The 19385-nt window shown below is 46.7% G+C and overlaps 1 protein-coding gene across 1 annotated transcript in view; it reads left to right on the forward strand.

Moving 5' to 3' along the window:
• The window catches only part of LOC123490293 (lysosomal cobalamin transport escort protein LMBD1-like), a gene marked incomplete at its 3' end in the record, with an annotated part of 30295 nt that extends 14026 nt beyond the window's left edge, over nucleotides 1-16269 (forward strand). The window contains exons 3-4 of the mRNA XM_045220355.1: nucleotides 13269-13394; nucleotides 16201-16269. Coding sequence (XP_045076290.1) covers nucleotides 13269-13394; nucleotides 16201-16269 — 195 coding nt within the window. The remainder of the gene's footprint in view (nucleotides 1-13268; nucleotides 13395-16200) is intronic.
• Nucleotides 16270-19385: the final 3116 nt, after the last annotated feature.

Raw genomic sequence — 19385 nt, forward strand, 5'->3', positions numbered from 1 at the left:
TGAAAATAAAGTTCAGTTCTCGTCTTTGTTGTGATGTAAGTGTGGAGATGGTGTGTAAATCCCAGACGAAGCGTTAAGCCTTCTTACAGAATCAACAGAATGACAATGTATCCCATTGAGCCCATTACAGCCATTATTAGGTGTGTTTGACAGGTCATTACAAACATTTCTGCCGTCGTAACATTAACGGGAAAAAACGACAGGCACGAGTATGAAAGAGTCGCAGGAGTAAAATGAAAGCAATCAATCCAGCGAGATTTAAGTGACAAGTGGATTTTGCACCCCTCAAACACAGGAAATAGCTCCTCAGGTGGGGTGTGTGTTGCTATGTACTCACACACACACACACACACACACACACAAGTAATGCCTTCTGGGAAAAAACTCAATGTTGTTATTCGAGAAATGACATGTCGTCCCCCATTTAAAGCAGACCAGGCCTCTTTATATAAACAATACACAATCACATAGAGTATGTTTCTAGAGAGCCAATCTCTCTTAAAGGATTTATAATCCTGCTCAACAGGGATTTTACCGCCCTGTTCTGTTGTCTCTGCTTCACTTTGCTTTCTACAGTCCTTCTTTAAAGAGTGGATAATTACGCTGGCCAGATCTGGAGGATAGAAATGTTGGCTGTGTCCCAAATGGCACCCTATTCCCTATATAGAGCACTACTTTTGACCAGAGCCCATAATAGTGCCCTAAGTCGTGCACTAAATAGAGAATAGGGTGCCATTTGGGATGCTGCTGTTGCTGGTCTTTCCGGCTTTGCTGGGTTGACCCCATGTTGTTAGAGAGGCTTGGTGAGAGCGGCCTATAGGAAATCAAGGCTCCCAGTGAGCTTTGTGTTTTGATGTGCTGTGTTGTGATGCCGAGTCAATCACAGAAATAGGCTTCCTTGTGGGAGACAAATCAGCAGCTGGTAGCTCTCTCTTTCATTCTCTCTCTCTCTCTCTCCTCTCTCTCTATGTCTCTCTCTCTCTCTCTCTCTCTCTCTCTCTCTCTCTCTCTCTCTCTCTCTCTCTCTCTCTCTCTCTCTCTCTCTCTCTCTCTCTCTCTCTCTCTCTCTCTCTCTCTCTCTCTCTCTCTCTCTCTTTCATTCTCTCTCTCTCTCTCTCTCTCTCTCTCTCTCTCTCTCTCTCTCTCTCTCTCTCTCTCTCTCTCTCTCTCTCTCTCTCTCTCTCTCTCTCTCTCTCTCTCTCTCTCTCTCTCTCTCTCATTCTCTCTCTCTCTCTCTCTCTCTCTCTCTCTCTCTCTCTCTCTCTCTCTCTCTCTCTTTCATTCTCTCTCTCTCTCTCTCTCTCTCTCTCTCTCTCTCTCTCTCTCTCTCTCTCTCTCTCTCTCTCTCTCTCTCTCTCTCTCTCTCTCTCTCTCTCTCTCTCTCTCTCTCTCTCTCTCTCTCTCTCTCTCTCTCTCTCTCTCTCTCTCTCTCTCTAACCCTCACCCTTTTATGTTCTGTTCACATACTCTCTCCCCTCTCCCTCTCCTCCCACCCTGGTCTCTCCATACTGGAGTCCTCTCTCCCTCTCCTCCCACCCTGGTCTCTCCATACTGGAGTCCTCTCTCCCTCTCCTACCACCCTGGTCTCTCCATACTGGAGTCCTCTCTCCCTCTCCTCCCACCCTGGTCTCTCCATACTGGAGTCCTCTCTCCCTCTCCTCCCACCCTGGTCTCTCCATACTGGAGTCCTCTCTCCCTCTCCTTATACCCTGGTCTCTCCATACTGGAGTCCTCTCTCCCTCTCCTCCCACCCTGGTCTCTCCATACTGGAGTCCTCTCTCCCTCTCCTCCCACCCTGGTCTCTCCATACTGGAGTCCTCTCTCCCTCTCCTCCCACCCTGGTCTCTCCATACTGGAGTCCTCTCTCCCTCTCCTCCCACCCTGGTCTCTCTATACTGGAGTCCTCTCTCCCTCTCCTCCCACCCTGGTCTCTCCATACTGGAGTCCTCTCTCCCTCTCCTCCCACCCTGGTCTCTCCATACTGGAGTCCTCTCTCCCTCTCCTCCCACCCTGGTCTCTCCATACTGGAGTCCTCTCTCCCTCTCCTCCCACCCTGGTCTCTCCATACTGGAGTCCTCTCTCCCTCTCCTCCCACCCTGGTCTCTCCATACTGGAGTCCTCTCTTCCTCTCCTCCCACCCTGGTCTCTCCATACTGGAGTCCTCTCACCCTCTCCTCCCACCCTGGTCTCTCCATACTGGAGTCCTCTCTCCCTCTCCTTATACCCTGGTCTCTCCATACTGGAGTCCTCTCTCCCTCTCCTCCCACCCTGGTCTCTCCATACTGGAGTCCTCTCTCCCTCTCCTCCCACCCTGGTCTCTCCATACTGGAGTCCTCTCTCCCTCTCCTCCCACCCTGGTCTCTCTATACTGGAGTCCTCTCTCCTCTCCTCCCACCCTGGTCTCTCCATACTGGAGTTCCTCTCTCCCTCTCCTCCCACCCTGGTCTCTCCATACTGGAGTCCTCTCTCCCTCTCCTCCCACCCTGGTCTCTCCATACTGGAGTCCTCTCTCCCTCTCCTCCCACCCTGGTCTCTCCATACTGGAGTCCTCTCTCCCTCTCCTCCCACCCTGGTCTCTCCATACTGAGTCCTCTCTCCCTCTCCTACCCTGGTCTCTCCATACGGAGTCCTCTCTCCCTCTCCTACCACCCTGGTCTCTCCATACTGGAGTCCTCTCTCCCTCTCCTCCCACCCTGGTCTCTCCATACTGGAGTCCTCTCTCCCTCTCCTTATACCCTGGTCTCTCCATACTGGAGTCCTCTCTCCCTCTCCTTATACCCTGGTCTCTCCATACCGGAGTCCTCTCTCCCTCTCCTTATACCCTGGTCTCTCCATACCGGAGTCCTCTCTCCCTCTCCTCCCACCCTGGTCTCTCCATACTGGAGTCCTCTCTCCCTCTCCTCCCACCCTGGTCTCTCCATACCGGAGTCCTCTCTCCCTCTCCTACCACCCTGGTCTCTCCATACTGGAGTCCTCTCTCCCTCTCCTCCCACCCTGGTCTCTCCATACTGGAGTCCTCTCTCCCTCTCCTCCCACCCTGGTCTCTCCATACTGGAGTCCTCTCTTCCTCTCCTCCCACCCTGGTCTCTCCATACTGGAGTCCTTTCTCCCTCTCCTTATACCCTGGTCTCTCCATACTGGAGTCCTCTCTCCCTCTCCTTATACCCTGGTCTCTCCATACCGGAGTCCTCTCTCCCTCTCCTCCCACCCTGGTCTCTCCATACTGGAGTCCTCTCTCCCTCTCCTCCCACCCTGGTCTCTCCATACTGGAGTCCTCTCTCCCTCTCCTCCCACCCTAGTCTCTCCATACTGGAGTCCTCTCTCCCTCTCCTCCCACCCTGGTCTCTCCATACTGGAGTCCTCTCTCCCTCTCCTCCCACCCTGGTCTCTCCATACTGGAGTCCTCTCTCCCTCTCCTCCCACCCTGGTCTCTCCATACTGGAGTCCTCTCTCCCTCTCCTTATACCCTGGTCTCTCCATACTGGAGTCCTCTCTCCCTCTCCTCCCACCCTGGTCTCTCCATACTGGAGTCCTCTCTCCCTCTCCTCCCACCCTGGTCTCTCCATACTGGAGTCCTCTCTCCCTCTCCTCCCACCCTGGTCTCTCCATACTGGAGTCCTCTCTCCCTCTCCTCCCACCCTGGTCTCTCCATACTGGAGTCCTCTCTCCCTCTCCTCCCACCCTGGTCTCTCTATACTGGAGTCCTCTCTCCCTCTCCTCCCACCCTGGTCTCTCCATACTGGAGTCCTCTCTCCCTCTCCTCCCACCCTGGTCTCTCCATACTGGAGTCCTCTCTCCCTCTCCTCCCACCCTGGTCTCTCCATACTGGAGTCCTCTCTCCCTCTCCTCCCACCCTGGTCTCTCCATACTGGGAGTCCTCTCTCCCTCTCCTCCCACCCTGGTCTCTCCATACTGGAGTCCTCTCTTCCTCTCCTCCCACCCTGGTCTCTCCATACTGGAGTCCTCTCACCCTCTCCTCCCACCCTGGTCTCTCCATACTGGAGTCCTCTCTCCCCTCTCCTTATACCCTGGTCTCTCCATACTGGAGTCCTCTCTCCCTCTCCTCCCACCCTGGTCTCTCCATACTGGAGTCCTCTCTCCCTCTCCTCCCACCCTGGTCTCTCCATACTGGAGTCCTCTCTCCCTCTCCTCCCACCCTGGTCTCTCCATACTGGAGTCCTCTCTCCCTCTCCTCCCACCCTGGTCTCTCCATACTGGAGTCCTCGCTCCCTCTCCTCCCACCCTGGTCTCTCCATACTGGAGTCCTCTCTCCCTCTCCTTATACCCTGGTCTCTCCATACTGGAGTCCTCTCTCCCTCTCCTCCCACCCTGGTATCTCCATACTGGAGTCCTCTCTCCCTCTCCTCCCACCCTGGTCTCTCCATACTGGAGTCCTCGCTCCCTCTCCTCCCACCCTGGTCTCTACATACTGGAGTCCTCTCTCCCTCTCCTTATACCCTGGTCTCTCCATACTGGAGTCCTCTCTCCCTCTCCAACCCACTCCAGCCCAGCTTCCCATCCTCACCGCCACCCCAGTCTCCCCCCACCACAGCCCCTCTATGTGTTTCTACAGGGTCCATGTGATTTATCACTGTAGCTGTGTGTTGTTATTATGCATGATTAACCTAATGGAACCTAAGTGACAGGTCCCGTATCCTCCGTGACTCTGCAGGGTTCATTTATCACTACTCTTTGTGCTGAGGTGGCCACTCCCCCTTAATTCAAACAACCGGCCCATCCCAGGGTTTATAGAAACTGTCCTATATAACTCCCTAACACCGCTGGGCTCTCTCTCTCTCTCTCTCTCTCTCTCTCTCTCTCTCTCTCTCTCTCTCTCTCTCTCTCTCTCTCTCTCTCTCTCTCCCCCCCTCCCTCCCTCCCTCCCTCCCTTCCCATGGGTGTATATAAACTGCTATATGTAACTAGACTGTGCTCTCTCTATCTGCTACAGCCCCCGGCTGGTGGATGCATTTTAACTAAATTCAAGAGTAAGTGTTTTTCGGCCAACACAACACTCTCCGAGGCGTGAGCTAATTAATTTTTGACTGCAGCAGATGCAGAATGGAGCTATCACCTATTATGTGGATCTTAAAGGGCCATCTGGTTACTGGTTAGAGTCTCAGAGTAGGAGTGCTAATCTAGGATCAGTTTAGCCTTTTAGATCATAATGAATAAGTGAGATAGGCACCTGATCCTAGATCTATAGCCTCACTCTTCTGTTCTTTACCTGATCCTAGATCTCTAGCCTCTCTGTTCTGTACCTGATCCTAGATCTCTAGCCTCTCTGTTCTGTTCTGTACCTGATCCTAGATCACTAGCCTCTCTGTTCTGTTCTGTACCTGATCCTAGATCACTAGCCTCTCTGTTCTGTTCTGTACCTGATCCTAGATCACTAACCTCTCTGTTCTGTTCTGTACCTGATCCTAGATCTCTAGCCTCTCTGTTCTGTTCTGTACCTGATCCTAGATCACTAGCCTCTCTGTTCTGTTCTGTACCTGATCCTAGATCACTAGCCTCTGTTCTGTTCTGTACCTGATCCTAGATCACTAGCCTCTCTGTTCTGTTCTGTACCTGGACACAGTAGCTGTTCACATCACAGACACATGTTCAACCATGACCTCAGCTAGTGGAAGTCACACTGCATGTTCTCAGCTCAGCAAAGCCTACATTCAATCAATCATGATGACATCATCATTAGACCAGTGTTAATGCACTCACTGTACTTTAGCACTTCAACAAGTTATGGTACTGTATTGTCTATATATCTAGCTTGTGAATGACATGAAGGAGACAGACTTTTATTGTCTGATAAAAATACATCTCACACTGTATCAAACCATTGAAAAGGATGGTGATGGAATTAGGATAGTCTTATAACCATGATAATCAAAACCATGAATGTTCTATTGCTGCGTCCCAAAGGGCACCCTATTCCCATTTCCCTATATACTGCACTACTTTTGACCAGGGCCAATACACTATGTATGTAGGAAATAGGGTGCCATTTGGGACGTAGACTGAGTGAGTCTGCCTCTCACATTAGTACACTGGTATTATGTTGCTGCTTCCTTCACAGTGACATACCACTGGTATTATGTTGCTGCTTCCTTCACAGTGACATACCACTGGTATTATGTTGCTGCTACCTTCACAGTGACATACCACTGGTATTATGTTGCTGCTACCTTCACAGTGACATACCACTGGTATTATGTTGCTGCTACCTTCACAGTGACATACCACTGGTATTATGTTGCTGCTACCTTCACAGTGACATACCACTGGTATTATGTTGCTGCTACCTTCACAGTGACATACCACTGGTATTATGTTGCTGCTTCCTTCACAGTGACATACCACTGGTATTATGTTTCTGCTATCTTCACAGTGACATACCACTGGTATTATGTTGCTGCTACCTTCACAGTGACATACCACTGGTATGATGTTGATGCTACCTTCACAGTGACATACCACTGGTATGATGTTGATGCTACCTTCACAGTGACATACCACTGGTATTATGTTTCTGCTATCTTCACAGTGACATACCACTGGTATTATGTTGCTGCTACCTTCACAGTGACATACCACTGGTATTATGTTGCTGCTACCTTCACAGTGACATACCACTGGTATTATGTTGCTGCTACCTTCACAGTGACATACCACTGGTATGATGTTGATGCTACCTTCACAGTGACATACCACTGGTATTATGTTGCTGCTACCTTCACAGTGACATACCACTGGTATTATGTTGCTGCTACCTTCACAGTGACATACCACTGGTATTATGTTGCTGCTACCTTCACAGTGACATACCACTGGTATTATGTTGCTGCTACCTTCACATTGACATACCACTGGTATTATGTTGCTGCTACCTTCACAGTGACATACCACTGGTATGATGTTGCTGCTACCTTCACAGTGACATACCACTGGTATTATGTTGCTGCTACCTTCACATTGACATACCACACACAAGTTGACACCTACTTCTCGCAAACAACCCACACGCTCCTGTTATGTTGTGTCTTTTATAATTCTGGCTTTTCATAATATTTCACATGATGTGGTTATTTGACTTGGATACATTACATTTCAACCTCAACCACTCCAAAATGTATCTATCTCTCCTAAATGCATTTCTTCCTCTCATAGATTTTTTGGAAAGTCCATGAAAATGTTACACCGTTTATTGAACCACTCACTCTGTGAATCCGTGTTTGTTTAATGTGCCTTAGGGTTCCATTTCACCTTTCAGATGACATTACAATGAAAATGATCGGCACAGTGACTTTTTAATGCGTCTATTATATTTCCATATGCATATGGCAGTATATCACAGTCCCAGACTACCCGACACTGTGTTCGACTGAGGTAGTTGCATATCAGAGTTGACAAGAGGGGCATCACCAGTGGAGGCTGCTGAGGGGAGGACGGCTCATAATAATGACTGGAATGGAGTAAATGGAATGGTATCAAACCATTTGATGTATTTATTACCGTTCCACTAATTATACTCAAGCAATTACCATGAGCCCGTCCTCCCCAATTAAGGTGCCACCAACCTCCTGTGGGCCTCACCTAGTCCAGTACGGTGGCCATATTAGGACATCCTCAGCCTCAAGTCGATTGACTCAAGGAGGGGTGAGGGCTCTGGGGAGTAGTTTCCTCTAGGTACAGATCAAGGATCAGTTTAACGTCCAACAATCCTAACCTGAACCATTAGTGGGGAAAGTGCAAAACTAACCCAAGGTCAGCCTCTAGGGGAACTTCACCCTACTCCGAGGGGTGAGGTTTGAGACTAATGGTGTCCGAAGATCTGCAGTCTCGTGCGTCATCTGATCTCTGAAGTCCTCTCTGGCTTGATTTAAAAGCCTGGCTAGCACAGTGACTTATGGATCTAGTGCCCCCCCCCCCTCTCCTCCTTCCCTCTTTCCCTTGCTCTTAAATTGCCGGCGTTAAGATGCTGATGGGAAAAGAACAGGTGAGGAGATTCATTTCCTTAGATCTAATCAGAGACCAGTAAATTGACCTGGTATAGACCAGGGCCTCTGGGTGAATAAGAGAGGGAGGGTACATCCCAAATGGCCTCCTATTCCCTACATCCCAAATGGCCTCCTATTCCCTACATCCCAAATGGCCTCCTATTCCCTACATCCCAAATGGCCTCCTATTCCCTATAAAGTGCACAACTTTTGACCATGGCTGTGGTCAAAATTAGTGTACATTATAGTGGATAGGAGGCCATCTGGGACACACCCAGGGAGGTAGTCACTTTTAAACTTTTTCTTGTTATATTCCTAATTACGTTCTACCGCAGGGATCATCAACTAGATTCCCTAACTACGTTCTACCGCAGGGATCATCAACTAGATTCCCTAACTACGTTCTACCGCAGGGATCATCAACTAGATTCCCTAACTACGTTCTACCGCAGGGATCATCAACTAGATTCCCTAACTACGTTCTACCGCAGGGATCATCAACTAGATTCCCTAACTACGTTCTACCGCAGGGATCATCAACTAGATTCCCTAACTACGTTCTACCGCAGGGATCATCAACTAGATTCCTAACTACGTTCTACCACGAGGGATCATCAACTAGATTCCCTAACTACGTTCTACCGCAGGGATCATCAACTAGATTCCCTAACTACGTTCTACCGCAGGGATCATCAACTAGATTCCCTAACTACGTTCTACCGCAGGGATCATCAACTAGATTCCCTAACTACGTTCTACCGCAGGGATCATCAACTAGATTCCCTAACTACGTTCTACCGCAGGGATCATCAACTAGATTCCCTAACTACGTTCTACCGCAGGGATCATCAACTAGATTCCCTAACTACGTTCTACCGCAGGGATCATCAACTAGATTCCCTAACTACGTTCTACCGCAGGGATCATCAACTAGATTCCCTAACTACGTTCTACCGCAGGGATCATCAACTAGATTCAGTCGCGGGCCGACTTTTTCTTGAGTGGATGGTTGGGGGGCCGGAGCATAATTACAAATAATTTGTAGACGGCAAATTGACCGCGAGAAACCCAAACAGATATAATGTTTGACTAAAACATAATAATTTCAAACCTTGCTTACATTTGTATACAATCACATGTTTCTCTTTATTATGCGTGGGAATACTGGGGAACATATTTATTTAAATTACAATTCTAGCTGATTTCCTGGTGTTTTTAGTCTGTCCAGTTTTTGCCAAAAAATAAAACCACGGGCCACCAGTTGGGGAACCCTGTTCTATTAGCTCTCCTCATCAAAGTGAAGAGGCACCCCCCTCTCCTTCCCTAACAGAGACCAGAGAGGGGGACAAAGAGATGTCTTGTGCCTGGGGTCCGGTCCCTCCTCAATCAGATAGCTCTCTTTAAGATTCCAGCCAATGATTACACTCTCTCAATCTCTACAGACAGTTCTATGCTAAAGCTGTATATTCTACAGTTATTCGTCAGGTGCTTTTCCAATGGGTTTAACTACACCCCCCTCTAGTACTTATGCCTCATGTCAGAAGGTTACAGCTCTGGGCTGGAGAGGAAGGAGTCAAGTCATCTGTGTCCGTCGGTTCGGGTTTGTATTTTTCTCATGTCAAGGAGGCACCACATCAGAGAGGAAGGGATGTGCTTCTCACACACACACACACACACACACACACACACACACACACACACACACACACACACACACACACACACACACACACACACACACACACACTCCCTCCTAAGGATGTGAACAGGGGGACAGGTTCTTCTTTTATGAGCGAGCTGCTTGGTATTCTGGACATGCTCCGGCCTTAAGAGGCCCCGTGATTCATTGCAGGAGGTGCGACGCAGCCCCTAGCAGAGATCCATCCACCGCAGAAGCTAGGACTAATAATAGGGCCGGCCCTGCCATATGTCTTCATCCCCTGATACTCTCCTTCTCTCTCCCTCTAATGCCACCTAACACTCACCAGCCAGTAAAAGTGGTTTTTAGAGTGATCCAACATTTCCCTTTTCAGCCTCAGAATAAAAACTTCAATAGAGAAAGTGGAGGAGAAGGTCAGCCTCTCTTGGCGGGGTGAAGGTGTAATCTCACAAAACACTCTCTTGTTTTATTATGAAATAGCTGGTAAAATAACAGCGCCCCAGGTTGGTGTTTACACGTGGTACGTGAGTGTGTGTGTGTGATCACTTACACTGTGTGTGCGTGTGTGTGTGTGTGTGTGTGTTTGGCCTGCCCTTCATTTATTCTCAACATGTATTGATTGGCCACTGCGCTGAGCAGGGTATTGGAGAGAGATTGCCCTCGCCTCTCATTTTTTATTGAACATCCTGTATTGTGGCTCCCAGGCGCCTCACCCCACCTCTCTGCCCTGGCAACACCCCAGCAACACTCTGAATGGGATGTGCCACTGAGCACCCTGAGTCTTCTCTCTCTTTCCTCTCTCTCTCTTTATTTTAAGCTAGAGGTATTAGTCTATTGATGTGTTGCAACAGTCCTTATTGAAATGACAGCTGAATTGTTGTTTTTAAAAGCTATTGCCTCAACGTCCTTTTCTTTCTTTCTTAATATTTGTTTATTTATTTTCTCTGCTCATTTTCTCTGTGAATGCGGGAGCTTTCCTCTGTCCTCAGTGCTGTCACAGGGGGGCACTGTTAGGCTGTGTGTGTGCGTGTGAGAGAGAGAGAGAGAAGAGAGAGAGAGAGAGAGAGATAGAAACTTTCTCTCCACACAAAATGCTTGCTGGCTGCAGATTCACACATAAGCCCCGTGCAGCAAAATTCCACCATTTAAAGAATGACATGTAGCCGGAGGGGTACAGCTGTGAGTGTTATAGCTCCCTATACATCTCTACTGCGTATATCCATGTGTCATTGAGTGTGGGTGGTAGGTGCGTTCACGTGCTACAGATTCACAGACACTAAAGTGGCTTGACACCTCTGTAATATGTGATTGAAACGCTCTGTTTTAAGGCTGCGTCCCAGATGGCATCCTATTCCCTACATAGTGCACCCCTATGGGCCTGGTCAAAAGTAGTACACTATGTACAGTACCAGTCAAAAGTTTGGACACACCTACTCATTCAAGGGTTTTTCTTTATTTGTACTATTTTCTACATTGTAGAATAATAGTGAAGACATCAAATCTATGAAATAACACATATGGAATCATGTTGTAACCAAAAAAGTGTTAAACAAATCAAAATATGTTTTATATTTTAGATTCTTCAAAGTAGCCACCCTTTGCCTTGATGACAGCTTTGGATACTCATGGCATTCTCGCAACCAGCTTAATGAGGAATGTTTTTCCAACAGTCTTGAAGGAGTTCCCACATATGCTTAGCACTTGTTGGCTGCTTTTCCTTCACTCTGCGGTCCAACACATCCCAAACCATCTCAATTGGGATGAGGTCGGGATGCAGCACTCCATCACTCTCCTTCTTGGTCAAATAGCCCTTACACAGCCTGGAGGTGTGTTTTGGGTCATTGTCCTGTTGAAAAACAAATGATAGTCCCACTAAGCGCAAACCAGATGGGATGGTGTATCGCTGCAGAATGCTGTGGTAGGCATGCTGGTTAAGTGTGCCTTGAATTCTAAATAAATCACAGACAGTGTCACCAGCAAAGCACCATCACACCTCCTCCTCCATGCTTCACTGTGGGAACCACACATGCGGAGATCATCCGTTCACCTACTCTGTGTCTCACAAAGACACAGCGGTTTGAACCAAAGATCTATAATTTGGACTCATCAGGACAGATTTCCACCAGTCTAATGTCCATTGCTCATGTTTCTTGGCCCAAGCAGGTCTCTTCTTCTTATTGGTGTCCTTTAGTAGTGGTTTCTTTGCAGCAATTCAACCATGAAGGCCTGATTCACACAGTTGATGTTGAGAAGTGTCTGTTACTTGAACTCTGTGAAGCATTTATTTGGGCTGCAATATCTGAGGCTGGTATCTCTAATTAACTTATCCTCTGCAGCAGAGGTAACTCTGGGTCTTCCTTTACTGTGGCGGTCCTCATGAGAGCCAGTTTCATCATAGCTCTTGATGGTTTTTGTGACTGCACTTGAAGAAACGTTCAAAGTTCTTGAAATGTTCCGTATTGACTGACCTTCATGTCTTAAAGTAATGATGGACTGTCTTTTCTCTTTGCTTATTTGAGCTGTTTTTGCCATAATATGGACTCGGTCTTTTACCAAATAGGGCTATCTTCTGTATATTCCACAAATTAACTTTTAAGAAAGCACACCTGTTAACTGAAATGCATTCCAGGTGACTACCTCATGATGCTGGTTGAGAGAATGCCAAGAGTGTGCAAAGCTGTCATCAAGGAAAAGGGTGGCTACTTTGAAGAATCTAAAATCGAAAATATATTTTGATTTGTTTAACACTTTTTTGGTTGCTACATGATTCCATATGTATTATTTCATAGTTTTGATGTCTTCACTATTATTCAAAAAATTTGAAAATAGTACAAATAAAGAAAAACCCTGGAATGAGTAGGTGTGTCCAAACTTTTGACTGGTACTGTATAACGGTGTGTCATTCGGGACACAGTCTTACTCTATTCTTTGTATTCAGTCTGCAGTTGCTACATCCATTTTTGGACACGTGAATTAATGATATGTACCCATTGATTCTTGAAGAATATAACTTATAAATGCCTCATGAGCTTAGTTCAACTGTCGTACCTCATCAGAACCCAGAATATATGCTTGTTTTACTCCAATGTTTGTAACAAAGTACATGTAAACAAACACTATATAGCATCACAACATGGTTAAAACTATACATTTGACATCATGAATGGTCAGTCCTTGGATCCATAGCTCTGCCCATGAATTTGAGAGTGGTTATATTTCTCCAGCCCCATCCCTCAGCGTTTTACGGAAGCGGGACGCTTTGTTATTGTTTCAACTGCTGATTGCCGCTTTAACTGGTGTATGGTATGTCAGTGCAGTAATATGTTATTGAAACGGCTGTGTTTATCCATTCTCTACAGGCATATGGTATGTCAGTGCAGTAATATGTTATTGAAACGGCTGTGTTTATCCATTCTCTACAGGCATATGGTATGTCAGTGCAGTAATATGTTATTGAAACGGCTGTGTTTATCCATTCTTTACAGGCATATGGTATGTCAGTGCAGTAATATGTTATTGAAACGGCTGTGTTTATTCATTCTCTACAGGCATATGGTATGTCAGTGCAGTAATATGTTATTGAAACGGCTGTTTTTATTCATTCTCTACAGGCATATGGCATGTCAGTGCTGCCGTTGAACCTGATTAAAGGGACACGTAGTGTGGTGTACGAGCGCCTGGAGAACACTGAAGATATTGAGGAGGTTGAACACCAGATGGAAAAGATCAAAGCCAAGGTGGGTCTCAGTTATCACCCTAAAGCTGAAAAAAAGACTTGTTGTTTTTATTATATTTTTTATAACATTGGGATGGAATTGGTTATGACCTCTGGCTGTAAGGAATGTTGATGACTTAAAGCCGGTATGCCATTGGTCCCTGGTGTAGGTGATGCCACAGAGCTGATATGAGCTGGTGGCTTGCAGCCAGACCTGTGTTCAAATACTATTGGAAATCATTTCAAATGCTCTATTTAAACTTGATTGAGCTTTACTGAGCTTGCATAAGTTGCATACCCTGTAAAGAATAAAATATGACAAAAGGTGTTAAAAAACAGAAAGGGGCGTCTCCTCACTCCCCTGTCAAACCTCTTCCCTCCAGAGCCAGAGTCAGGATGTTGAAACAGCAGAACACCTGCAGTCCTCTCATACCTTCAGACTGTTGGAACAGCAGAACACCTGCAGTCCTCTCATACCTTCAGACTGTTGAAACTGTAGAACACCTGCAGTCCTCTCATACCTTCAGACTGTTGAAACTGTAGAACACCTGCAGTCCTCTCATACCTTCAGACTGTTGAAACTGCAGAACACCTGCAGTCCTCTCATACCTTCAGACTGTTGAAACAGCAGAACACCTGCAGTCCTCTCATACCTTCAGACTGTTGAAACAGCAGAACACCTGCAGTCCTCTCATACCTTCAGACTGTTGAAACAGCAGAACACCTGCAGTCCTCTCATACCTTCAGACTGTTGAAACAGCAGAACACCTGCAGTCCTCTCATACCTTCAGACTGTTCAAACAGCAGAACACCTGCAGTCCTCTCATACCTTCAGACTGTTGAAACAGCAGAACACCTGCAGTCCTCTCATACCTTCAGACTGTTGAAACAGCAGAACACCTGCAGTCCTCTCATACCTTCAGACTGTTGAAACAGCAGAACACCTGCAGTCCTCTCATACCTTCAGACTGTTGAAACAGCAGAACACCTGCAGTCCTCTCATACCTTCAGACTGTTGAAACTGTAGAACACCTGCAGTCCTCTCATACCTTCAGACTGTTGAAACTGTAGAACACCTGCAGTCCTCTCATACCTTCAGACTGTTGAAACTGCAGAACACCTGCAGTCCTCTCATACCTTCAGACTGTTGAAACAGCAGAACACCTGCAGTCCTCTCATACCTTCAGGCTGTTGAAACAGCAGAACACCTGCAGTCCTCTCATACCTTCAGACTGTTGAAACAGCAGAACACCTGCAGTCCTCTCATACCTTCAGACTGTTGAAACAGCAGAACACCTGCAGTCCTCTCATACCTTCAGACTGTTGAAACAGCAGAACACCTGCAGTCCTCTCATACCTTCAGACTGTTGAAACAGCAGAACACCTGCAGTCCTCTCATACCTTCAGACTGTTGAAACAGCAGAACACCTGCAGTCCTCTCATACCTTCAGACTGTTGAAACAGCAGAACACCTGCAGTCCTCTCATACCTTCAGACTGTTGAAACAGCAGAACACCTGCAGTCCTCTCATATCTTCAGACTGTTGAAACAGCAGAACACCTGCAGTCCTCTCTCATACCTTCAGGCTGTTGAAACAGCAGAACACCTGCAGTCCTCTCATACCTTCAGGCTGTTGAAACAGCAGAACACCTGCAGTCCTCTCTTGCATACCTTCATACTGTTGAAACAGCAGAACACCTGCAGTCCTCTCATACCTTCAGACTGTTGAAACAGCAGAACACCTGCAGTCCTCTCATACCTTCAGACTGTTGAAACAGCAGAACACCTGCAGTCCTCTCATACCTTCAGACTGTTGAAACAGCAGAACACCTGCAGTCCTCTCATACCTTCAGACGTTGAAACAGCAGAACACCTGCAGTCCTCTCATACCTTCAGACTGTTGAAACAGCAGAACACCTGCAGTCCTCTCATACCTTCAGACTGTTGAAACAGCAGAACACCTGCAGTCCTCTCATACCTTCAGACTGTTGAAACAGCAGAACACCTGCAGTCTCTCATACCTTCAGACTGTTGAAAAACACAGCAGAACACCTGCAGTCCTCTCATACCTTCAGACTGTTGAAACAGCAGAACACCTGCAGTCCTCTCATACCTTCAGACTGTTGAAACAGCAGAACACCTGCAGTCCTCTCATACCTTCGACTGTTGAAACAGCAGAACACCTGCAGTCCTCTCATACCTTCAGACTGTTGAAACAGCAGAACACCTGCAGTCCTCTCATACCTTCAGACTGTTGAAACAGCAGAACACCTGCAGTCCTCTGATACCTTCAGACTGTTGAAACAGCAGAACACCTGCAGTCCTCTCATACCTTCAGACTGTTGAAACAGCAGAACACCTGCAGTCCTCTCATACCTTCAGACTGTTGAAACAGCAGAACACCTGCAGTCCTCTCATACCTTCAGACTGTTGAAACAGCAGAACACCTGCAGTCCTCTGATACCTTCAGGCTGTTGAAACAGCAGAACACCTGCAGTCCTCTCATACCTTCAGACTGTTAAACAGCAGACACCTGCAGTCCTCTATACCTTCAGACTGCTTGAAACAGCAGAGCATGCAGTCCTCTCATACTTCATTGAAACAGCAGAACACCTGCAGTCCTCTCATACCTTCAGACTGTTGAAACTGTAGAACACCTGCAGTCCTCTCATACCTTACATTTACATTTACATTTTAGTCATTTAGCAGACGCTCTTATCCAGAGCGACTTACAGTTAGTGCATACATTTCTTCTTCTTTTCATTGAAACTGTTGAACACCTGCAGTCCTCTCATACCTCCTCTTTGTTTGTTTGTGTTTGTCTCCAGTGTGTGGACGGGCGTCCTCTGTCGTCGCGGGACCGTCGTAACCTCCAGGAGTTTGAGGACAAGCTACAGGTGACTTGTTGTTCAGATTCAGAGTGTTTATTAGTCACATGTACAGTGCCTTGCAAGTATTCACCCCCCTTGGCATTTTTCCTATTTTGTTGCCTTACAACCTGGAATTAAAATGGATTTTTGGGGGTTTGTATCATTTGATTTACACAACATGCCTACCACTGAAGATGCAAAAATGATGTTTCTTTTGAACAAACAAGTAATTTGAATGTGCATAACTATTCAACCCCCCTTTTAAACAGCTTGGAAAATTCCAGAAAATGATGTCATGGCTTTAGAAGCTTCTGATATGCTTATTGACATCATTTGAGTAAATTGGAGGTGTACCTGTGGATGTATTTCAAGGCCTACCTTCAAACTCAGTGCCTCTTTGCTTGACATCATGGGAAAATCAAAGGAAATCAGCCAAGACCTCAAAAAATAATTGTAGACCTCCACAAGTCTGGTTCATCCTTGGGAGCAATTTCCAAACGCCTGAAGGTACCACGTTCATCTTTACAAACAATAGTACGTAAGTATAAACACCATGGGACCACGCAGCCGTCATACCGCTCAGGAAGAGAGACACGTTCTGCCTCCTAGAGGTGAACGTACTTTGGTGCGAAAAGTGCAAATCAATCCCAGAACAACAGCAAAGGACCTTGTCAAGATGCTGGAGGAAACAGGTACAAAGTATCTATATCCACAGTAAAAACAAGTCCTATATCGACATAACCTGAAAGGCCGCTAAGCAAGGAAGAAGCCACTGCTCCAAAACCGCTATAAAAAAAAGCCAGACTACGGTTTGCAACTGCACATGGGGACAAAGATCGTACTTTTTTGAGAAGTGTCCTCTGGTCTGATGAACCAAAAATAGAACTGTTTTGCCAATGACCTTCGTTATGTTTGGAGGAAAAAGGGGGTGAGGCTTGCAAGCCGAAGAACACCATCCCAACCGTGAAGCACAGGGGTGGCAGCATCATGGTGTGGGGGTGCTTTTGCTGCAGGAGGGACTGGTGCACTTCACAAAATAGATGGCATCATGAGGAAGAAAATTACGTGGATACATTGAAGCAACATCTCAAGACATCAGTCAGGAAGTTAAGGCTTGGTCGCAAATGGGTCTTCCAAATGGACAATGACCCCAAGCATACTTCCAAAGTTGTGGCAAAATGGCTTAAGGACAACAAAGTCAAGGTATTGGAGTGGCCATCACAAAGCCCTGACCTCAATCCTATAGAAAATGTGTGGGCAGAACTGAAAAAGTCGTGTGTGCGAGCAAGGAGGGCCTACAAACCTGACTTAGTTACACCAGCTCTGTCAGGAGGAATGGGCCAAAATTCACCAAACTTATTGTGGGAAGCTTGTGGAAGGCTACCCGAAACGTTTGACCCAAGTTAAACAATTTAAAGGAAATGCTACCAAATACTAATTAAGTGTATGTAAACTTCTGACTCAATGGGAATGTGATGAAAGAAATAAAAGCTGAAATAAATCATTCTCTCTACTATTATTCTGACATTTCACATTCTTAAAATAAAAGTGGTGATTGAACTGACCTAAACAGGGAATTTTTACTGGATTAAATGTCAGGAATTGTGAAAAACTGAGTTTAAATGTATTTGGCTAAGGTGTATGTAAACTTCCGACTTCACCACTTTTCCGTTATTTATTTTTTAGACTTTTTTGAAACAAGTATTTTTTATTTATTTCACTTCACCAATTTGGACTATTTTGTGTATGTCCATTACATGAAATCCAAATAAAAATCCATTTAAATTACAGGTCGTAACGCAACAAAATAGGAAAAACGCCAAGGGGGATGAATACTTTTGCAAGGCACTGTACAGGGTTGCGGGTGGGATTGTTGTTCAGATTCAAAGTGTTTAATAGTCACATGTACAGGGTTGCAGGTGTGATTGCTGGGTACAGTGGAAATCTTAGGCTCCAAGCTCCAACATGCAGGACTAAGTTAAATATAATAATGAAAATGGTAATACAAACATCTGCAATATAAATATAAATAGCACTATGTATTCTTTACTGTAGCGGTGAGGCAGAGTAAAGACTGGGGGGACGATCATGAGAGCAGCCTGACCGTTGAGGGGGTGAAATAAAAACAATTAAAATGTCAAATAAAATCTATAATATACATATTAACAACTGCAACAGTGATGAATGTCATTGGGGTGGGGGGCAGGAGCAGTAAAAAGTATGTTGGGGGGTGGTGGTGGGGGGGGAATGTCCCTAGGGGGGATAGCAGGGAAGTGACTGTTGAGGTGGTGTTGGGGGGAATGTCCCTAGGGGGATAGCAGGGAAGTGGGCCGTTGAAGGGGGTGTGGGGGAATGTCCCTAGGGGGATAGTAGGGAAGTGACTGTTGAGGGTGTGTGGGGGGAATGTCCCTAGGGGGATAGCAGGAAGTGACCGTTGAGGGGGTGTTGAGATCTGGGGAATGTCCCCTAGGGGGATAGGCAGGGAAGTGACCGTTGAGGGGGTGTTGGGGGAATGTCCCTAGGGGGATAGCAGGGAAGTGACTGTTGGAGGGGGTGTGGGGGGGGAATGTCCCTAGGGGGGATAGTAGGGAAATGACCGTTGAGGGGGTGTGAGAGGGGTGTGGGGGGAATGTCCCCTAGGGGGATAGCAGGGAATCAATCAATCAATCAATTTTATTTTATATAGCCCTTCTTACATCAGCTAATATCTCGAAGTGCTGTACAGAAACCCAGCCTAAAACCCCAAACAGCTATGTAATGCAGGTGTAGAAGCACGGTGGCTAGGAAAAACTCCTAGAAAGGCGAAAACCTAGGGAAGAAACCCTAGAGAGGAAACCATGGCTATGAGGGGTGTCCAGTCCTCTTCTGGCTGTGCCGGGTGAAGAGTATAACAGAACCATGCCAAGATGTTCAAAAAAATTTTCATAAGTGACAAGCATGGTCAAATAATAATCAGGAAAAAATCTCAGTTGGCTTTTTCATAGCCGATCATTAAGAGTTGAAAACAGCAGGTCTGGGACAGGTAGGGGGTTCCATAACCGCCAGGCAGAACAGTTGAAACTGGAATAGCAGCAAGGCCAGGCGGACTGGGGACATGCAGGAGTCACCACGGCCGGTAGTCCCGACGTATGGTCCTAGGTGCT

This window comes from Coregonus clupeaformis, unplaced genomic scaffold (assembly GCF_020615455.1).
Source record: "Coregonus clupeaformis isolate EN_2021a unplaced genomic scaffold, ASM2061545v1 scaf3641, whole genome shotgun sequence".
Lineage (NCBI taxonomy): Eukaryota > Metazoa > Chordata > Actinopteri > Salmoniformes > Salmonidae > Coregonus > Coregonus clupeaformis.